General features: G+C 39.8%; 2 protein-coding genes across 4 annotated transcripts in view; one reads left to right on the top strand and one right to left on the bottom strand.

Annotated features, from left to right (window-relative positions):
* Positions 1 to 1,702: 1,702 nt before the first annotated feature.
* LOC118334681 lies at positions 1,703 to 7,127 on the top strand. 2 transcript variants are annotated; one of them, XM_035670711.1, is made up of 11 exons: positions 1,703 to 1,917; positions 2,285 to 2,394; positions 3,409 to 3,457; positions 3,790 to 4,252; positions 4,465 to 4,540; positions 4,780 to 4,846; positions 4,981 to 5,128; positions 5,277 to 5,337; positions 5,421 to 5,551; positions 5,696 to 5,785; positions 6,728 to 7,127. In XM_035670711.1, exons 1-11 carry the CDS (start codon positions 1,832 to 1,834, stop codon positions 6,746 to 6,748), a joined length of 1,302 nt encoding a protein of 433 aa, XP_035526604.1. In that variant the 5' UTR covers positions 1,703 to 1,831; the 3' UTR covers positions 6,749 to 7,127. The 2 variants fall into 2 exon arrangements, with proteins under 2 accessions (XP_035526604.1, XP_035526603.1); XM_035670710.1 differs by having other exon boundaries at positions 3,364 to 3,457.
* znf644a (zinc finger protein 644a) overlaps positions 7,107 to 19,181 on the bottom strand; it is a 13,839-nt gene continuing 1,764 nt past the window's right edge. For both annotated transcript variants that reach the window (XM_035670709.1, XM_035670708.1), the window contains exons 2-6: positions 13,352 to 15,842; positions 12,327 to 12,920; positions 10,550 to 10,675; positions 9,191 to 9,293; positions 7,107 to 8,097 (exon numbers count right to left, since the gene is read on the bottom strand). In XM_035670709.1, the coding sequence (XP_035526602.1) occupies positions 7,911 to 8,097; positions 9,191 to 9,293; positions 10,550 to 10,675; positions 12,327 to 12,920; positions 13,352 to 15,839 (3,498 nt within the window). In that variant the 5' untranslated portion in view covers positions 15,840 to 15,842 and the 3' untranslated portion in view covers positions 7,107 to 7,910. The remainder of the gene's footprint in view (positions 8,098 to 9,190; positions 9,294 to 10,549; positions 10,676 to 12,326; positions 12,921 to 13,351; positions 15,843 to 19,181) is intronic.

Here is a 19,181-nt window from a genome sequence, read left to right as displayed (position 1 = left end):
CAGCACACATTTGGAGTCATCAAAGCAGGAAACACACAGGTGGAGCTCATAACATTAACGATGCCTCTGTCATAGCAGTTATTACAATTAAGCAATTAATTATCTTATTGGTTACACTTGTGTTTGATAAGTAACCAATGAGGGTGGATGATTTTAGACACACATCACCATCAGACTAACAGGGTGGCTTCTTTCCTGAGACAGACTCCTTAATTCATCCTCCACACTCTCTGTGTCTATATACATTATGTTCATTGTACAACCCTGTGTTGTGGAATGAATGAACCTTGAAATTGTCTCTCATGAAAAAAGGAACTTTTCCACAAGTTTGTTTCCTGTCTACATAAGAGTTTTAATTCATGTCCCCTTCTGCGGCTCTCTACAAAGACTCCTGAACCAAGAACCCTTTGTCTATGTTATCAAGAGACAGATTCACACAGAGTGGGATGATCCCAAACATTTACAAGTTGTACAACCTGAAGACAATCAGTCCACATAATGTTTCCAGATCACTGATAGTAAAGAAGACGTCGTCTTTGTCTTGACATTTTTTGTGGTTTATGAGACTTAACCCACATAATCCATAATCTTTTTTACCAGATGTCTAATGTTAATATGATAAAGATGGATGTCTTCTGTTCATCCATCCATATGATCCTACAGAAGATATTTCTGCCAACATTTTAATTCCCATCAGGCCATTGAGTTTTCCAGGACATGGGTAGGCTTTTACAGGGAACATGATGTAGACCAGTAACATTGTTATTGAGCCAGTGAGTCCTGTTGAGGGTTGAACAATCGGTTCACTGTGTAGATCTTGACCGTCTCATAGAGGTCATATGTGTTATGCATGTATGTGACCTTCTGTTCAGCAGTCTAATTGATGGCCTTGCAGTAACTTCGCTTTTCTGAGAATTTCCATCATGATGTAAATGTCCTTGAGATATCCTATCCTGGTTTTAAAGGCGTCAGCACAAACTGTCTGTTTACATTCCTTCACTTTATTTAGACGAATTCACCTTTACATAAGGACTATTGTTTTTTCACTGATTTCAACAGAAGGGTGCACATGTTGCCCACTGTGAAGTCACTATACACCGTACTATAGTATAACTGAGCATGTGTGACACTATATTATTTACTAAGTTTAGTGTCAGCAAAATCAGGATTAATGTAACTTTTCTGTTACACTTGGGCAGATTAACCCACTAGGGTGGTGCTGTGCAGGCTTAACATTTTCACACAGGTTGGCAATTTAGGTAATAAAGCAGGACCCTTTGCAATTACTACATTTAACAAACCAGCCTTCATCTGGGTAAATCTCATGGTTTATATGGGTCAACTGGTTTGCTACACACTACTAAGGGTCCTGCTGTATTACATAAACTTAAGGCTCTCAGTGTCAGTGTCGAAGAAATGCATAGTGCATGTTCAGTATAGAAAAACTGCAAACAGTGCACAAAGGAAGAATCAGGTAAATTGGGTTTATTATAGGCCCAGCAGCTAATTGTGCCCCATTGACAGGTTCATCCAACCCTGCCTGTAGTATGCAGCTATTAATTTAACTCTGACACTTCAGTTACTAACTACAAAAGCATATCCAATGTGAATAAATCCATCTGACACCCCTATCAATGGCATTTAATTGACACTTGGAAACCTCTGTCCATTCAGGTGGATTATCCAGAGTACAGAAGCAGCATCCATCATGTGTAGCAGTGTGCTGCCCTCTGTCGGGGGGCTGTCAGTATCTGTGAACCAGCTCTGTGTCGGTGAACCAGCTTCACTCCTCACACAGGCTACCTCCCCTGCTCTGTAAAACAACCAAACAATGAACCGACAGAATAATGTTCCGTTCAGCCCTCCAGCGGCCCTCCGAGGAGCAGCCGCCGGGTTCAGACCCCCGCAGCCCGGCAGGTACCGTCCGCTCAGAGCCGGTGTGGTCTCTGCATGAAGCTAATGTCTGTTCAACGATTATTTATGTGAGAAAGTTTCAACAACGTCGAGAAAAGTGGCTGTCGGAAAGGTTTCTGACACTGTTTTAATGTTGGTTTATGTCATTAGACTGACCGCTAACTCAAACATTATTAGTAATGAACTGTGCAGCTATGTAACGTTAGCTGTGTATACTAGCTACAGCTAGTAGCAGAAATAGCTAAGTTTGGTTGCTTGATTTGTGAGCATTGGTAAAACACTTTGCCCTGCTACTTCCATGCTCATCACATAGTGTTGTATTTACTTGCTTTGTCGCATTGCGCCCATTTTTTGTTTTTGTGATAAACAGAATACCTGAAGACTTCAGAGAAGCTATGAAACACATCTCAGTGAAACCAGCAGACAACTCAAACATCAGGTCATCTGACATATCTGCTAAGACCCCGCCGGGCCGCAGAGGTGAACACATTGAAGCACACAACATTCCCACATACTGCCATACCAGTGGTTTGATATCTTTTACTTCAAATTACTTAAACATCACCACAAATGCTGCTGCATTTTGTTTACTGTGGAAGGCATTCCCTGATTTTATTCATTTCTGTATGATGTGAAAGCCTTTTTGCAAGTCAAGTTTATTCAAAGTGCTGTAAAGATTAAAGTACACAGCAAAATTACACCAAAATGGTAGTAATAGGCACATTAACAAGAGTATTAATAGAGCGACCAAAGGCTACTGAAAGCATGCACCCCTTGAGGTTTGTCAGTAGGAGAGCAGCATTTGGGTTTCCAAAGCTTTGGAGCTGTCAACACAAAGGCACAATTTCCTGTACCCACTATCCTCCATTGTGGAGCTGTTTAAAACAATAAGAAGAACCTTAAAATCAATCAGTTGCAGACAGTAATTCAAAGCAAGTCTGTTATTTCTTTTCCATATTTTTGTTATTAGAGACTTAACAGGAAGAGAGAGATGGGAGTGACATGCAAAGAATTTCCCCATCTGGACTCAAACCAGGGACATTGGAGTTCATGGTTTGCACCACTAGATTGCCCAGTGTGTATTCTCTTTTGTCAAAGTGACATTATTGTTTGAGTGCAGTCTTTACCAAATACACTAAAACTGCATTAACATGCATCAACGGTGCAGATTTCATCTTCATAACTGAGGTGAGTTTCATGAGTCTGCTGACTTTAATACTATACAGAAATCAATGGAAACCATCTCTGCTGTTGTCTCTGGGTCCCTTTATTGGGTCATAATGGTGGATTATTGTGTTGATTATTGTCTTAGTCAACAGAAATCAACCAAACACAACTTGGTTCAGGTCATTGTTAATAGATGTAACTGTAGATTACAGATCTGAATGCGTCCCGTATTTCCATATAAATGGTCTTCGTTGTTATTCTGTTAACCTTTGTAATATACAGTGCACTCTTCTGCTCCTAAATGGAGGTCTTCATTCAAACCAGTAGGAGATCAAGATGACAACTCTCAGGACAGGAGCACCAGCAGTCCAGAAAGGTAATCCCATAGTCAAGATCCAGGATGTCCCTCTTTAACTTTGTCTTGTGGTGACTTATTATGTTGAAATATAGGCCGTCTGAAGGTGACCTCATTATGTATAATTCCGGGTGGACCTTGTGAGGCAGTGAGTGATTAAACAAATAGACACATTTCACTAAATGTTAAAGCCTCTAATTAGTTTTATCTCATTCCAGAACAGTTCATGTAGCGTGCTAGCACATTTATAGTGTGTATCAACATTCAGTGGTTAATGGTATCATGTCCTAACAGATGACCTGTCTAATAGTAAACTGCATGTAACACACTAATCCCACTTCCGTTGCTCTCAGGGTCGAGCTTTATAATCCTTACGATCCTGCATCGTCAGACTCTGAGCACGAGATACCACAGCGCCAAGATCACAACCGTTCCCCACCCGATCAGGATAACAACCTAGAACGCCAGCGTTTGTCTCCAAGTAGGGGCTGCCACAACACAAGCCACTGGGACATACCCTACTCTGAGCCAGAGAGCCTACCCCTCAACAGGCATGACTTCAGCCATGAAACTAGACCCACTGAGAGTCGAGGTCTCAGTCCAGGTCATAGACTGCCTGATCGACGGGCTTATAGCCCAGACGCTGAATCACTTGACCCACCGGGTTATGGCTCCATGAGTAGACCTCTGGACCACAGGGTCTGCAGCCCTGACAGACTTATTCACGGCTCCTCCAACCAGCGGTTTTCTGCACCTTATGGAGGACAGAGGACCAACGGGGAGGAGAGGATAACCATCTCAGAATACAGGAGAGAGGTATCATCAATAAGACTGAAAGTATGACAGTTGTCATGTTTGTTTTTCTGAAGTTGTGTGCGTATATTCAAGCTTGAGTTGTAACTTTAAACAGGATACAGGATCTGTTTGTTGTACTTAGACTTTAATTAAACTGTCACTGTTTCCTTTGTATGTGCAGTGATGACATTGTGATACATGGTAACAATTGGAGCCATTTCTCTCCTCTGTAGATGACCACTACTGTTAGATTATCTCCTCCCAGGTTACAGCGGGACTATCAACATCAGTTGGGGTATGTGGAAAGGGGTAAGTTGGCTTTTTTTAATGAAGTAAATGAAGCAGCTTGCTGTTTTTGTCCCACTATTTCAAATAAATATGAAAAATAAATATAGGAAACATGATTGCATGGATACATTGGAAACATTTTAAATCGGCATCTTGACTATTTTTTGAGTGAGTAAAGCAGTACTTTTGTGTGTGTGTGTGTGTGTGTGTGTGTGTGTGTGTGTGTATGTTATAATAATTCTGTGTATAATGTCTTTCAGGACTTGATGAAATCACACCTTCCACAGACGTGACGAGAAACAGGAGCAAAAATATAATAATGGACAAGTAAGAACCAAGGATACGGATGTCTAATTGTTTAAAGATGCTGCATATTCATATAACATTCATTCATTTTGATAGCTGAGTAAAATTCAGGACCGTTGGTAGGTCTGCATTAATGTCTTTTTTTTTTTTTTTAGGAGCCCCATCACCTGTGACCTTTGTGATGTTGAGCTAGCCAATGGTCAGGAGCTGCAGGATCACTTGGAGAGCAAGACTCACTGGGACACCCTGGAGCACATCCAACAGGAGAATAATTACGACGATCTGGCTATAGCGTTTCTACAGGTAAGATAATACATAGTCTGGTTAAATACTGTACATCCTATTGACAGTTTCTGGGTTGAATCCCTTTTTTCAACCTTTAATAAATCATAGAAACAAATGTTGGCTCGTTGGTCTGTCTGGATGGTGACAGACATTTTCATTTTTATAGGAAGTCATGTTGTATAAAAGTCGTCAATTCAGCCGAGCCATAGAGGATAGTGTACTTCAAGGTAAATAATTTTAAATTGTCAACAACTGTAACAGACATCCACTGTCTTACTACAGTAATACAGTCTGACCTTTGTTTTGTCAGCTCTGCAGGAAAATGACCACATGACAAAGATTGAAATGTTCCACTGTGCAGCTTGCAACGTCTACTTATTCACATCTGCATCCTCAGTGCAGACTCACATTACCTCTCAGGAACACCTCTCCAACACAAAGGTAACACTGCTGTAGAGTAGTATAACATTAATCATTGGATTTTGGTAATTAGATCTCAGTTGTCAGTATTTGTAAATGTAACAACTGGCCCTAGATGGAATAAGCTCAAGTGTTGATGATGATTGAATGATTGATTTCCTGAAGGAGTTTGAAGTGCGGCAGAGACATACTTGCCTCAACAAAGCAGAAACCATGATGAAGGAGCTGAAACCTCAGTTTGAACACTTCCTGCAGGTATTTTGCAAGAGTGAACATTTCAAAAGTATTCAAACACATCTAATGGCATCATGGAAAACGTGTTTATAAGAACAGAAAGAAAAAACACAGGGAGGAACTTTATTAATAAACATTCCATTGAATGAATAATTTGGGCACCTTATTTGGTCCCCTCTAATATTTCAAGAATTACATAATTAACTTCTTCTCTTAGGTCGATATGAAACCGATTTTAGAGGGGAAAAATTCACTGATTACTGGTACGGTTTTCATATCGGCTCATATTGGAGGACATATACACCAATACAATACTGACATGTCTGCGACAGGCCATTATCAATATATTGGTCAGGCTCTAATCATTTGGCTCTGTTTACTAATGCAAATAAAAATCTATTCCAAATGGGGGAGGTGGGGTTTGTAGCCAATGGCCAGTCACATGCAGCATTAACACATCTTCTTAACGGATACTTCTTATATGTCACCAAGCGCGAGTGTAAGTACCAACAGATTTATAGTGTGAACGTGAAGAAGTAATTCACTACTGTCAACATTTTCAACACAAATTGTTTTGTTGTGTGGATAAGGAAAGCAAACATCAAACATTTGTGCTCGTGTCTCACGAGGAACAGACTTGTATGAAGTGAAACAGTAAAACAACATTATAACAGGTTAAAGTAACACGGTACATCTTAAGTAAGGTGAGATTGCATTTCTTCCCCTATTCTATGTGGTTATTGCATTGAATACAGGGGACAGCAAACAACTCTTTCCAAATCTACCAAAAATGTATTAAAGTAAAACATTTTGTATGGATTAACTCAATGAATGCATTTGTCTATCTTATTAGTAGCACTAGCAAATAGCAGCCTACAAGGCTACTAGTAATTACTGTAAATATTAATGGAGCTCTACAAGATCAACAACAATGCAGCTATAAGACTCCTCCTTTTCTTCCAGGGTGGCAGCCCATTTGAATGACGGAAATCATCAAAAGTCTCCAAAATACTGTTTACACTGAGATGGCGTTCGCTTCAGATGAAGAACTATGGACTTAAAACCACTCAAATCACAACTACACATAAATGCTGTGGCACCACTCGTACAGCATTTTGCTAACATACTGTTAATTTGCCTGAATTAATGGAGCCATCTTGAGTCAATATTGGTTTTCTTGTATCTTTGTTCATATATGGTTCATCATATCCCATTTTGTCCATATTAACATTAGCTACAGTACTCCCAGGTCATCAATCACTTTAAGAACATACAGTTTGTTTGTTTTTACATTTACAGATTCAGTGATTTGTGTGCAAAAATAATTGAAAAAGTCAACTTGTTTTCTTTGTTTTTTTATTTAGAACAACACAAATGTTTTAAGCATTGTATCTGTGATATAGTACATTTAAAATTAAATTATTTCAAAACAGTATATTTAAACATTAAATATAGGTGACATGTATGAAGGGCATTGTCAGCACTGGCTGTGCTTGTTAGGTTTTTTTTTTTTTCTTAACCACCTTCAGTTTTAATTTTGTATTTGTATTAGAAACACTGCTGAAATACTATAAAACACTTTCTATGCATAACAAGTTTCTGGACATTTTTCTTTTTGTTCTCGTATAGTCGCTCACTTTTCCACTTGTGATTCTTGGAGTTGTTTGTCGTGATCTTTCAGGTGCCGCCACTTTCATTCAAAATATTTATCTCACTAACTCTGGCCTGAAAACAGAGACTGTGGGCTTGGATTTGAACATGTTGCAATACAAAATAAACATGATTCTATGTATTTTGGAAATGTGAATATTGATACAGAAGAGAGGTGCTCCCAAATTTTGACAAAAACGGACTCAAACCATGAGAAATCTGAGGTAAAAGTTGTCTTCATTAGAAATGGATTCCACACTACATTACTGCATAAAACAAGAAAAAACAGTCTGTCCATTTTGAATTAGATTCCAAAACATGGACCATGTAAAAACAAAAAGGTAACAATACCAAAAATAATTAATTTTTTAATCCGTCCAAATGTCAAGCAATATTGTACTTTTGGCCAGTATTTCATTGACTAAAAAAAAGTGAAAGAACATCCAATGTACATACACATACAGTCTAGTGAAATCTAAAAAGGTCCCCATTGGCTTCATGAGGCAGCATGTGTGGCTGTCGGAGAGCTGTCTTGGTCAGTCTTGAGGGTCGTTGGCAGCGAGGTGACCTCTACCATGCCTAGCCCAGTGTGAGGGACACTAGTGTTCATAATGTGTCTCTGTAAATGTTTAATCCAGTCCTCCTGCACCGACAAGGGACCCTGGAAGACGAGGTCACAGAACCTGTGAAGAGAAGAGGAGACTGAATATTTGACACACTGGTTTTGAGCCATGCTATCATCATGTCTACAGATTGAAATGTGGGTCTGCCAGATTTTCCACCACTTTGACTGTAATTATTGGATGCCATCGAATTTTGTACAGACATTAATTTGAATTTTTACTTGGGTTTACGATTGAATATCTGGAAAACTAATGACACTTCCAACAGCTTCAGCTATACTTTGTTTAGTGCTAATTAGCAAATGTTAGCATGCTAACACTAAACTGAGATGCTGACGGTAGCATTTAGCACTGCTAAGTTCCGCCTCACAGAGCTGCTCGCATGTAGAGTCTTGGTCTTTGAGAGTAAGTACACATCAGATTTTGTTGGACAGCTTTTCCAAGAAACTAATTTTGGTGTGTGTGGGCATTAGTTCATCATGTTAGATCAGTCTAATAAGAAGACTGACAGACTAGGGTTTTTTGAGAACATGATAAATGCAGTTCATGAGCATGTGCTGTGTTCATACTGAAAACTGTTCCTTGTCCACTTGCTATAACAGTCTCTTTAGATTTAGTTGTTACAGAGTGCTGCAGGAATGAGTCCTAAAACCTAGAAACTTGAAGTTAGTGTTTTTGCAACCACCTTCAATTCAATATGATTTTTGAATGGGTTTTAAGTGGCTAAATTAGACTACAGAAGTTGTCGGTGACATTAAACATCAGCACACTGACTTATCTACTCACTAGTTTGCCTTTACAGCCTTGATGTGTTTATACTAGCGCTATTGCAAACTATTTTCAACTTGTAGTTTTTAATTACATGATTTAATTACAAGTTGGAAGTTTAGTGGTGGTGACATCATGCAGCTGTGGTGTAGTTTGTTTATATGGAAAAATCCCATTGGTTTTTGATTAACCTACAAAAAATACGTCATCGCTGCAGCACACTTGTTTCACCACTTTTGGACTACAAGAGACATTTGACAGAGGTCCATATCCAGATGCTCAGGGCAACAATCACTGCTAAAAGTCTGTTGAACAGCAGATGCAATATTATTCACCTTTTAAAAAGAGTATAATAAGCATATTATAAAAGAAATAAAAGCATTACCTGCAGGTGAGTCTGTACATTTCCTCTGGAGTTTGTGGTAAGGGCAGTGTTTTCTTCTTTGAGCCAGGCCTTGAGCGTTGCCTCCTTGCTTTACAGTCAAATGCTGGAAGACAGAAATGACTTTATTCATTTACAGAACTACCATTGAGATTGCAGCACAGTCTTGCTAATTTAACATTTTAAAATGGACAAAGCCTATGATAAGCTCTGGAAAGTTTGGATGTTGTTTAGTGATGTTCATTTTGTTAGTTCAGTGAACCAGTCAGTCTGGATGTCTGGACATCATTAGCCCTTGCTTCATTCAAACTCATGTTTTGGCCATGTGCCACTGAGGTGAACAATCTGGCTTTGGGTCTCATCTGCCTTAGCCATCCAGCGTGGCCAAGACACAAGGTCCAAGATATAAGTGTGATGATCTGTGCCTGCAGGAAAAGTAGGCTTTCTGCAATGAAGAGGTTGTTCCTCCCACAGATGCACCCACCCAGCTCCACAATTAAAATCTTTGCAATATCTCACTTGCTGATGCCCTTCTAGATCCTTACCTTGGGGAGGATACAAATAACCACTGGTATGCTAATTATAGCTATGATTTGGACGTCACAACCTCTTGTGGTATCCAGCCACACAGACAGTTTTGGCTTTATCTGCTAAGGTTTTGAGATATCAGTGTGAGATTTATGCTGCCATACCCACACAGTGGAGGTGAATGGATTTCAAAAACTGCTGTGAGCAGCAGAAGAAACAGTGAACGGGTTACTCAGGTACAATTAGGGAGGCAGAATTTACATCCTGCATGCCTGATCAGATCTACAGTTTGGATCATAAGATGGAGCAAATTAGGTAACGGTGGAAGAGGAATGTGATTTGTCCTAGAGTAACTAGGATATAATTTTTTTGACACATTACTGTTGAGCAGCACAAGTATACAATATCTGACAAAAAAGAACACACATTTCCCAGTCTAAGTATATCCTGAAGAGCAAGAAGTATCAACTAGTACTTGTAGCTAGTGCAGCAACAAGGTTGGGAACCTTTACTGGTTTCCCCACCTCCCAAATACTGCAAATTGTGTTCACTGAAATATGCAACAAAGCGAGAGAGACCACTACCGTCAGGTCTCTGTGGTAGTGAAAAATAACTCTTACTTCTGCACAACAAACTGGTAGTTTTAATTTGCTGAGCAATGGTTACCCCTTCATGCAGGCCCAAAGTGTTCATAAATAAATGTGATTTAATTAGCTAAAATTAATTAATCAATTAAACCACTGCTTGTAGGAGAATATATACCACAGACTGTGCTCTTGGAGTGGGTGTTTTCTTTTGTGCCTGACTTAAGCTGCTGCTGCTGATGGCACTTACTGGTTCCGTCAAGTAAGGCAGTCCTTTTTCGTTTTGCATATGCCCGGAGGTGATTAGACAAGCTAACTCCACTGTGGAAAGTTGCATTGCAATGGACGCATACCTTCCTATTGAATTCACCTTTCTCTGTAAAAAGACAAAGAATACAAAGACAAACAAATAAGTGAAAACAAAATATTGTGATGCTTATTTGTTAGTGGTCCTCAGGAGTTGTATAACTGGACCTAATAACAGGTCCTTACTTTCTTTTGTGTAGCAAGTTTATAATGCGCAACCTTTTCACTTTTTTAAAGGCAAATCACAGGATGCTGAATATGGTTTAGGATGTCCAATGATATTACATAATATATATAATTTAATTTCAGTTCATAGCAGTAAAGAAATAGTGCGCTACATCTCTGAACCAAATTCTATTAAATTGACAATACAGACAAAAGTCTACATTATAAATTAGGATAGCAAAAATACACAAAAATCTCACTACAGCCTCAGGTTATCATTTCATTTCATTCATTGTCACATTTCAGCAAACAAGCCTTCATCAGAAAATTCCCACTGTCAAAATCACAGAAATGTATTGGAACATGTTCTGTCTCTGTTTTATCTTACAAAGTCTATATGCTTTTATAGTTTAATTCTGCTCTTTGACACTGTTAATGCAATCAAGGTTATAAAATAAGACAAAAGAGTGTTAATCTTCTACATTATTATGTGCAACATGCTCCGTTGTTTTGGCTAAATAATCTAAAGGTAATCTGGCAATATCATTCTACGCCTTTATGCTGATGACACCTCTCTTCTACATCACATAAGATCTGATCTTTAGTGCTCAGAGATCTGCTTAAAAACAACACCTCTAGATGTTAATGTCTTAATGTGAAGTCACACACTTGCGCACACACACACACACACATACACACACACACCTGTCTGTGTAAAAACTGAATCATAGGAGACAGACCAATATTGGTTTATCACAGATAAGTTGAATATGTAACATGTTGACAATGCAAAAACACACACACACACACACGCCCACTATTAGTTGTGATTCAATTTAAATACACTTTGTGTGTGTATGTTATCATACCTACAAATTGCAGTATTTGTCAGACTCTACATAATCCTTGGTTTTCTCACAATGTTGTAAAACTTCTTTTAAAGTCCTATGCAAAAACTTAATTCTCATGTACTTCAGTAAGTTTCTGTTCAGATTTTTTGGATTATGGGATTCTTAGTAAATAGTAGTAAGCAGTAAGTAATCCAGTACAATTACTTATTGTCTAATGTAGACAGTAACCTAATACAAGTTTCACAATATTGAAGTAACATACCTTAAATACTTTCCATTACTTTCGGTTACCTACCAAATATGCAAGTACATTTTCACATCTGGAAGGCAAAACTTGCACTGTAGGTGTAATGCTGTTTCCTTTTCAGCTTTAAAGACAAAATAATGGTGAAATGTTCTCCCAAAGAAAGCCTTCTTCACTACAGGCCATGATAATAACATGGAAGATTAGCTATGGTTTCACTCAAGACAAGAATGGTGAAGTCTTGTAATGTGTGTACATTGCACATGTGCATGGTACTATATCGTTCTTAGATTTTAAAATGTATTTTAAGCCCATTTTTATTAAATGTTATTGTAATCCTATTATAAATGGGTTTTTTGTCTTTAACTGTAACAGATTACAATCAGCATTTTTTATATCCTGATTACGTAAAACTGTTACATCGGTTACATCCCAAGCCTGGCTATGAGTAAGTTACTCACCTGATATTGACTTTGGCAGTGAAGATGCAACTCTTGATCCTGAACTCTGCTCACTGTTTGAAGAAACTGCTAATGTGTTTCTTGACATCTGGGAGGACCCCTTTAGTCTGGCATCTTCCTGACACTTTCTCTTCTTCAGAATTCCTATCAAGGCAGTTGTGCCTGAGAGTGAATTTTTAACATCCAGCTTAGTCTCTGATTGCCTTTTTTCAGATTCCATTTCCGTTAAAGAAAACATGGGCATCAGTGGTCTGGCTTCAGTGCAAACGCTTGTAACAGAATTATTTTTTGGGATTCCAATGGGCGGTGGTGTGAAACAATCAACACTGGACAGCTTTGGTGAAGCACCATATTGGAAATGGTTCCTTCTCTTTCCCAGGATTTGAAGTGCCCGCTGGAACTCCTTCTTGTCACGCATCAACTCCCGCAGTAATAATAATGGGGATTTGTTCTTTGATGCAAAGCTTTTACCGAGCTTTTTGAGGTGGCCTCGTATGTGATTGGACTGCCCAGTCCTGTTATCAAATGAGTCCCCACATAATGGACAGGAGTGAATGCTTTTCACAGTCTCAGAGTCTGAATCCTGCTGCAATGCTGGAAAAAAACAAGACAAACAAACAACAAAATCAGAACCATGAACAATTCAAGCACAATATGATAAACCTGAACTTTGTCACATCAAAGTACAACGGAAATTACAGTTTAAACCCAGTTTAAAACTTGGGTTTTATTTTTGCAGGTCAATCCATTGGGCCACCAGTCACGATAACAATGAACTCACCAACATTATTCCTAGTATCTCAGCTGAGATCTGTCCAATGGGAATCATAAAGGTTGTTGTAAACAAGCTGTCCCAGGAGACTCAGTTTTAGTGATGACTTTAAGAGAATGCAGCAATAACTTGGTAAGTTCAATGTCCATTAATAACCGACAGAACTGATGGCCAGAGCCACAAGAATAAAAGCCATGTTGTTATAAGGGATAGTTTCCTTCAATAAAAGAACATGCAATGAGGGCGCAACTACCTTTTTTCAATCTCCGGAATGCCGATATCTTCCGTCGAATTCGTGGCCTCCTGTCTTGAAAAGCCACCTGTTCAGGAGGCACTACATGGCGTGCATTGTAACTTAGTCCAACCCTATGAAGATGCCCTCGGACATGATTGGACAATCCAACACCAGACTCAAAGACTGCAGGACAGTATGGACAGTTCTTGCGGTCCAATTCCAACTCTGACACATCTTCTGTGAAGGATTCCCTCAATGGTATTTGGTCGGAATCCAAGGTTTCTTGAAATACTTCTGTTTCTATGCATTCTTCTTTGATTTCAGGGTCGTTCTGTTCTTGCTCTTCAGTCTTTATTTTTTCAAACAGCCTTTTAGATGCCTGCAGAGCCCCCCTCATGGACATTCTTCTACTATAGGTATAAATTATGTTTTGTTTTTCTTTCTTGATACCATTGTCAAAAAGGTCAGCGTTGGCATCTGTATCATTAAACTGGAAAATGTCTTTTTCGTCATAGTCCGACATTTCTTCTTGGTTTATTTTCTTGGGACTTGGCAAAGGTTTTGGTAAGATGAAGCATGAGTCTTGGTCAGAGGTGTTCCGATATGGGGTGGACATCTTCCTCTTAGACGGGGACTTTTTGACTGCTGACTGATCCTCGCTCAACTTGGGTACACTGCTGCTAAGATCTGTTTTGGCTGCACTGGATGGAATCCCATGGCCATTTGGGGATAAAGCAGAATCTTCAACCTTGACAGTCAATGTTCCTGGCAACTGGTCAGAGCCATCTTTGTCAGTTTTGGAATCCTGAACAGATGTGCTGCAATTATTGCTTTCCTTCTTCTGTTCTGCAGTTTTCTTTCCATGTCTTTGTCGTGACAGAAGAACATTAATGGATTTGTCAAGTTTTGATTCCGTTAGTTGGGACTTGAGGCCTCTCTTAATCTTGCTATTTTTGAACAAGTCGGAAATGTCATTGGACTCACTAGGTGAACAAGCTCTTTTAGAAGAGATCTGATTTTTTATCAAGATTTTAGATGTAAACTCTGCATCTTCATGAGTTTTGTAAGTAGGTATGTGCTGCTCCTTAGATGGATGTGCATTTTCCTCAATTTGCTGTTCAGCTTGGTATTCCTCAAAGGTTTGTTGATGGCGCCGCAACAGGTGATTCTTAAAAACATTTTTGCTAAAAGCTCTATAAGAACAAATGTTACATGAGAAGATGTCAGGCTCATCATCCTGGATCTGCTTTGTAACAGTAATAACAGTGTGCTGCATAATGTTATGTCTCCTAAGGTCACTCTCAATCAGAGTCCTGAAGCTACATTTGTCACATCTATACTTTCTCTTGTCCTTCTCGTGTGTTTTCGCATGTTGAACAAAAGTGTTTGGGCAGTTTGTTCCAAATGGGCACTGAGGGCAGAAAAGCTTCGCGTTTTTATCCTCTTTCTTCTTATCATTTACGCCTTTAATCTCTTCAGTGAGTCTCTCTCGCTTTTCCTGGTGGATGGACATGTGCTCAATAAGTGAACGACTTTGTCTGAAAGACTGTCCACATTCTCGGGATATAACAGGCTTTGGCGAAATATTCGAAGGGTCAACATGAGACTTCATATGACGATGCAAATGATGCTCCTTCTTGAAAATGAGCTTACATTTTGAGCAAGGGAAACATGATGGCCTTTCGTCTGAATGTGAATTTATTGTAAGCCTCCTCTTTAATGGTGTAAGCCCGTGACTTATACTGTTCTCATGTGAATTTCTTGCAGGTGCATTGTAAAGATTGATGGCCTTTACTGTTCCATTGGGATACTTGGAAACCTTCACTGTTGGTGACGACTGTGACTTGGAGAACTTCCTTGACTTTCTGACTTTTCTGACAGGAATAGAGTCTTCTTGGCCTTCAGCATCAGACAATTCCTCAGATGACTTGTGGCTCAGATCAGGGTAAAGGTCTTCTGAGGGATCCACCATTACAACCATGTCCATTTTCCGTTTCCTTCTCCTTTGGCAGTTGGTAGAAGGGACTTCCTCTTTAGGCTCCTCACCAGGGGAATCACCATGGTTGTCCCACAGAAACTGCATAAATTCTTTGTGAGGGTCCCAATGAAGGTCACTAGCACCACTAAAATTATCTAGTGAGTTCTCAGGTGAGTCTGCGTCAAAACCCCAAATTCCTGCTGTGTCAATTTCCTGCACAGTTTTTAGTGGGGTGATGCTCTTTGCCTCCTCCTTCTCTGTGGAGATGCTGTTGAGTTCATGGGCTTGTGTAGCCTGATGCGAAGAGGGTCCATTTCCCAGGCCAACCGGAGACAACATATCTGTGTTTGACAGAACATCTAGGACACTGTTTTGTTTCAGAGAAGGCTTGCTGAACGAATCTGTGCAAGAGGCGGATTCTTGCGCCATTCTCACAGGCTCTTGCAGGAGTGTGAGGGCATTGATCTCAGGATCTGCATCTTTGTCATCTTCATCAACACCTGTCAGACATGACATTTCAGCTGCCATGACCTGAAAAGAAAATTAAAGCCTTCTTAGATATTCCTCTTTCACAAGTATTCAACTACAAAATCCATATTTAAAAAGGACTAGTGTGTAAGATTTAGTGGCATCTAGCAGTGTAGCTAGAAATTACACCCTCTCCCATCACCCTCCTATTCCAAGGACAAATTAATGTGGCTGCAAAACCCGTGAGAAACGCAAACGGCCCTGTCTAGAGCCACTGTCTGGTTTGTTCATTCTGGGCTACTATAGAAACATGGCGGTTCAGCATGGCGGCCTTTGTGGATTAGGACCTGCTCCCTCTTTATATAAAAACAGCTAATTATAAGGTAACAAATACTAAACTAAACTTATTTCAGGTTATTATACACTAAACATACCTATGAATACGGTATTCAATTTAAAAATAAATAAAAATAGATCCTCCTAAATGTTACACACTGGTCCATTAACACTGTTACATCATAAATACTACATTTAATTCAGATGACAACATCATGATTGTTTTGGCATGTCTGGCCGAGTGGGGTTATCCATAATACTGAAAAGTGGATTGAATTCTGGCATGTTAAATAAATTGATTAATCACATTTTTTTCTTTTCTTTTTGTGGGGGCTTTTCTTGCTTTTAATTGAAAGTGACAGCGGAAGAGTGGCAAGAAAGGGGGGAAAGAGAAAGGGGATGACATGCAGCAAAGGGCCACAGGGAAGGAATGCTGTAATGGGCACCACAAATGGTGCCGGGCAAGCAGGCAACGGAACTGAGCTCAGCAGCCTCCCAGTGAAAAGGCCCAGACCAAACAAAGCCTCCCAGACCAAGGAGGGCCAGTTTGATGACGGTAAATACAGTGCCAAGGTGATTTACAGCAGCTCTGACAAGGACTCTGACATAAGAATGTGTGCTGGGAAGCAAGGGAACTTTAAATTCAGAGATTTCTGAACAGAGTTTGGTGATCTTCGCTTGCAAGTGAGAACACAACATGTCAGGACTACATCCTCTCCTTATAACCGCTAGTTAAAACAGCCGAATCAGGATACAGCCTGACAAGAGGGAATACAGTACTGAGGTGATATGCTTCAAGCAGGACTCTGACTCCACACACAACAAAAACACATTGGGGTGAGGGGTCAAGCGGGTAATGGCCTCCGCACACCAACCACTGTCTGGTCCTTACTTGTTCTGTTTACTCCGAGGATTTTCACTTTAACTCTAACAAACCATTTTAATATCCTATTACCATTTTACGGACTTTATAAAGGCAATTTACTTTAAACATTTTTGGGTACTCAAAAAGGCCGGACTATGTGTAGTGAGACCTAACAGATAGACAGATCATGGAAAACTCAGCTCAATTCTGGCATGTAAGATCAACCACATCACTACACACACCAATCATCGCACACAACGACAAACACAAACACAAAAAGAAACGGTGCAATTTGACAGTTTACGGGGACACCAAACGACAATCTTTATCTGAAGACACATACTACAAGCTCAAACCTACACCACCACACACTTGCATAATCCAGCAAATCATAAAGCTCCTCAAGACAACACCACGACACCAAAATATTTTTGGTTTGTGAGCGAATCTACTACGTTCACGTACACTCAATTAATACATACGGCCTGGGAATATTTATGACTATAGTAGATATATTGCAATTATATTTTTAGGGTACCACCGTATTTTTATAGAATGATCCGTATATTATAGAACTGGCAAATACGAAGCATGGTAAGATTATTTTTGGTACCTGGCTCAAACATGGTTGGACCTCGCTCATTGCACGGGAGATTCTCGCTATGGCGGTACCTATTGTTCATTGGAACTAGAATGTCAATGGGATTACATTTGTTCGGAGATCGCTAAGGTTTCGGAACCTTTTGCATAGTACGTCATGTTCCGGCGCCAGTAACGCATTTAAGTATATCATCTTCCGCGACGCTTACTTTTATCTAGCCGCCATTTCTTCATAGTGCAGGAGAAACTCCTAAATGAAAACGATTGATTACCTTGCCCATCGTTGGGCAAGAACGGCGGTACCCGCGATTACTGAACGAATATTGTAAAGGAGCCCAGGTACATTTTAGCTAGCTCGCTACGATGCGTTTACATCGGTTCGTATGGATAAGTAAATGGCTACGAAAGACAACAATTTTCGCAACCAAATGTGTTGAAATGAAATTGCACGTGTCAGGCTTTCTGACAGGCCAACCCACATCATGCCGGAGCTGCCATGAAAGAAAGCAGTAACTGTTGAAAGATATCAGCGTTAGGGCGTTGGCCATCGAGCTATCCATAGTTGGACACCGTGTAACATGGCAAACAGCATCCTATACGCGGTCTAACACTGTGCATGTGGGCTCATGTTTGTCCTGTGGTGAGTGGATGTAAATGCAAATTGGTCACATCTCAAGTTAGCGAGCTAGTCTATGCTAGCTGGAGCATACGCTTGAAATTAGGTTCGCATAAAATTCGCCCGTTGAAGATATTGTTATGGTATTAAAAAGATGATAAACATAACGTATACAGGTAACGGAAGAGCTATATGCAGACGCGCCAAACGTAATTGAGAAGCTGTGTAGCAGTTACCAATATCAGTTAGTGAATTTTGGGTATCAACTCATTACATAACGTGTCTAATAGTAACATGAAGCGACTACATCAACACAAAAATCCAGAGTTGGTGGTAGTATGTTTTCCGTGAATAAACTGCTAGTAAATCTAACTGGTTCAAGCTTGAACCAACATAGTCGCTCCAGCTAACGTTAATGACTGATGTGATTATTGTGATATTGTAACCACGTTTTTATTAAACGATAAACTGACATGCTGTTAGACACAGTATATATAACCAATTCACACTGATTGCTTAATTAATACTGTTGAAAAGATTTCGTATGTTATCATCTTTAATTAAGTTTGCGATTTAGCGACAGCGACCAGCCTAGCATTACTCGCTAAACAATATATTACATCCACTCACCACAGACAAAATGAGCACTGCACAGACGAGTGTTTGCAGTTGGTGTCCAACGGTGTCCACCACCCTGCTCGCTCCCGAACAGCTGATGTGTGGCTGTAGAAAAGCCTGACACCGCTGCATTTCATTCAACCACATTGTAGTAACGCAAGTAACGCGCACTTTAACATTCTCAGTAACGGTAACAGCGTTGCAACGATGGGAAAAAGTATTTCATTAGATTACTCCGTTACTGAAAAAGTAACGCCGTTAATACTTAAATGCCGTTACTGCAACACTCTTGCAACAGACTTAGCGATCCCGCCGAATCAAGTACTCAACATGCGGCAGACAAGTTAGAATGTAAGTGACGGTCAGG

Source organism: Morone saxatilis, unplaced genomic scaffold, assembly GCF_004916995.1.
Source record: "Morone saxatilis isolate NCDOM2014 unplaced genomic scaffold, NCSU_SB_2.0 Contig23, whole genome shotgun sequence".
NCBI classification, from domain to species: Eukaryota; Metazoa; Chordata; class Actinopteri; family Moronidae; genus Morone; species Morone saxatilis.
Note: the sequence above shows the minus strand (reverse complement) of the source record. Positions and strands in the feature narration are given on the sequence as shown.

What these genes read in the sequence shown, in the direction of transcription:
- LOC118334681 (XM_035670710.1), top strand. Translation starts at nt 1,832, where the DNA reads ATGAACCGACAGAATAATGTTCCGTTCAGCCCTCCAGCGGCCCTCCGA. An exon ending in GACCCCGCCGGGCCGCAGAG is followed by an intron (nt 2,395 to 3,363) that starts GTGAACACATTG and finishes TGTAATATACAG; the next exon opens with TGCACTCTTCTGCTCCTAAA. An exon ending in AACACCTCTCCAACACAAAG is followed by an intron (nt 5,552 to 5,695) that starts GTAACACTGCTG and finishes GATTTCCTGAAG; the next exon opens with GAGTTTGAAGTGCGGCAGAG.